This window comes from Dendronephthya gigantea, unplaced genomic scaffold, assembly GCF_004324835.1.
Source record: "Dendronephthya gigantea isolate DGI-Jeju-01 unplaced genomic scaffold, DenGig_1.0 000055F, whole genome shotgun sequence".
Taxonomy (NCBI): Eukaryota; Metazoa; Cnidaria; class Anthozoa; order Malacalcyonacea; family Nephtheidae; genus Dendronephthya; species Dendronephthya gigantea.
Genome location: NW_021163065.1, coordinates 1418905 through 1420671, shown reverse-complemented (window position 1 = coordinate 1420671; position 1767 = coordinate 1418905). Strand labels below are relative to the sequence as shown.

The window sequence follows — 1767 nt, the reverse complement described above, 5'->3', positions numbered from 1 at the left end:
CATGTTTCCATTTGTTAAGAATGGTGCCATCAACAAGGAACGCCTACATTTATCAGAATTTCGTAGATATTCCTTCATAGCCTTGGATATATTCCTACTCCGTGTACACCCAGAATACTTTAAAAGTACAGCATGACTCATCTTTTCACTTGTTCGACCAATACGACCAACCTCCTGAATATAATCATCAATAGTACTGGATGGTCCCAAATGAAATGCAAGATAAGCTCCTTCAACATTGACACCCATGCCAAAAGCAATCGTGCAAAATACTACTCAAACTGTCCCACTGAATTTGCAAAATTCTCTCTCCACTACAGTTTTAACTAGGTGGTTGGTCTTTTTGTGGTACATGGCGAAAAGTCTTGTTCGATCATCTATAGATTCTTGCCCTGTGGGCAAAACATAAGACTCTTGTCCAAGTGCCTCAAGAAATGCTTCATACAAATCCTTAACATGGGATCTCTTTCTACAAAATATCAGGACTTTCTGCGTATTAACCTTTTTTGTTTTTAGCTCATCTATCGGCCACTGGAATGATTTTGAAAGATCATTGGAGTCGACCTCAGACACAGAGAATCTAATGTTATTTTTATTTGGTATGGTTATAAGCTGGACACAGTCTTTCATTGCTAAATCCTTTATGATAAAATTCCTGACAGTTTGTGTAGCTGTTGCAGTCAATACAATGAATGGCGTATTCCTCTTTAAGATTGATCTCAATTCTGCAAGACGTGAATAATCTTTTCGAAAGGCTTCTTCTACATTATTTCCATGTCCCCTAAATAACACACAGAAGTAAAAAAACGTGAGATACTTTACATATTTAAAATGACTACAAAACCGTAGAATTTAAGCCTGCCATTCGATCATTGCTCCATTCCAGATATTGTTTAGAGTATTATAAAGTTTACAGTGTATGCTATATCTTTTAATTTTATACCTAACAAGTCCACATCAAATCAGTACTATATTTACACATCTAATTTAGTTTAAAAATTGGACAACCGGAATACTTATTTAAAAACTTACCACTTTACAATGCAGTGACCTTCATCTATAAATACTGCTGCTATATTGTCTTTCAACGCGAGTATTGTACTACGATGGCTTTTGAATACTGCTTCAGGACTTGCAAAGACGAGGTTGTATTGGCCTTTCTTAGCCTTTTCATTTTCTTCCGTTGTGCTTTCAGGGCCAATCATGACTGCTTTGACTTGTTTTTCACGCAGAATAGCAACCTGGTCCTTCATGAGTGACACCAAAGGAGCGATCACAAGGCAAACTGTCTGGATATCGTCTTGTTGGGTTCGTTCGCCATGTTTTATATAGTCAAGGGCAAATGGACTAATTTGAAATGTCAGACTTTTGCCTGACCCAGTAGGACTAACCATCAAGACATCCAGTTTATTTAGATATGCCTCAACAACTTTGCGTTGGTTATTTTTTATAGATAAGAAACCTAGCTTCTCTAAACCGAAATCGATAGCTCTTCGGACATTCATATTTTATATTTTGAATAATTTTACTTCGCTCACTTCGCTGTGCTAAAAGTGCTAATAATAATATGTTGCTAATAGGATGACGTCAGATAATAGTGTGTGACTTTTGATTGGTTAAAATTGTGACAAGCCTCCGACCAACCTCCGACCAAAATACAGGTCGGAAAAAAAATGCGCGAAGCAGGCTGGAAAAGTCCGTTCACCGCGTCAAATCAAATACGCGTCAAATCAAATACGGACTATCAAATACGGACTTTGAGAAAGT

General features: G+C 37.2%; 1 protein-coding gene across 1 annotated transcript; it reads right to left on the bottom strand.

The window, feature by feature from the left end:
* Positions 1-276: 276 nt before the first annotated feature.
* LOC114529262 (ATP-dependent DNA helicase RecQ-like) lies at positions 277-1505 on the bottom strand. The gene is made up of 2 exons (XM_028551016.1): positions 1033-1505; positions 277-781 (listed from the first exon to the last, which is right to left on the bottom strand). Exons 1-2 carry the CDS (start codon positions 1503-1505, stop codon positions 277-279), a joined length of 978 nt encoding a protein of 325 aa, XP_028406817.1.
* Between the last annotated feature and the right edge of the window lie 262 nt (positions 1506-1767).

Bases quoted from the DNA above. Each gene is read 5' to 3' on its own strand.
- LOC114529262 (XM_028551016.1), bottom strand. From the start codon at position 1,505: ATGAATGTCCGAAGAGCTATCGATTTCGGTTTAGAGAAGCTAGGTTTC. The intron at 782-1,032 runs GTAAGTTTTTAA...TGTGTTATTTAG, and splicing joins GGTCACTGCATTGTAAAGTG to GGGACATGGAAATAATGTAG.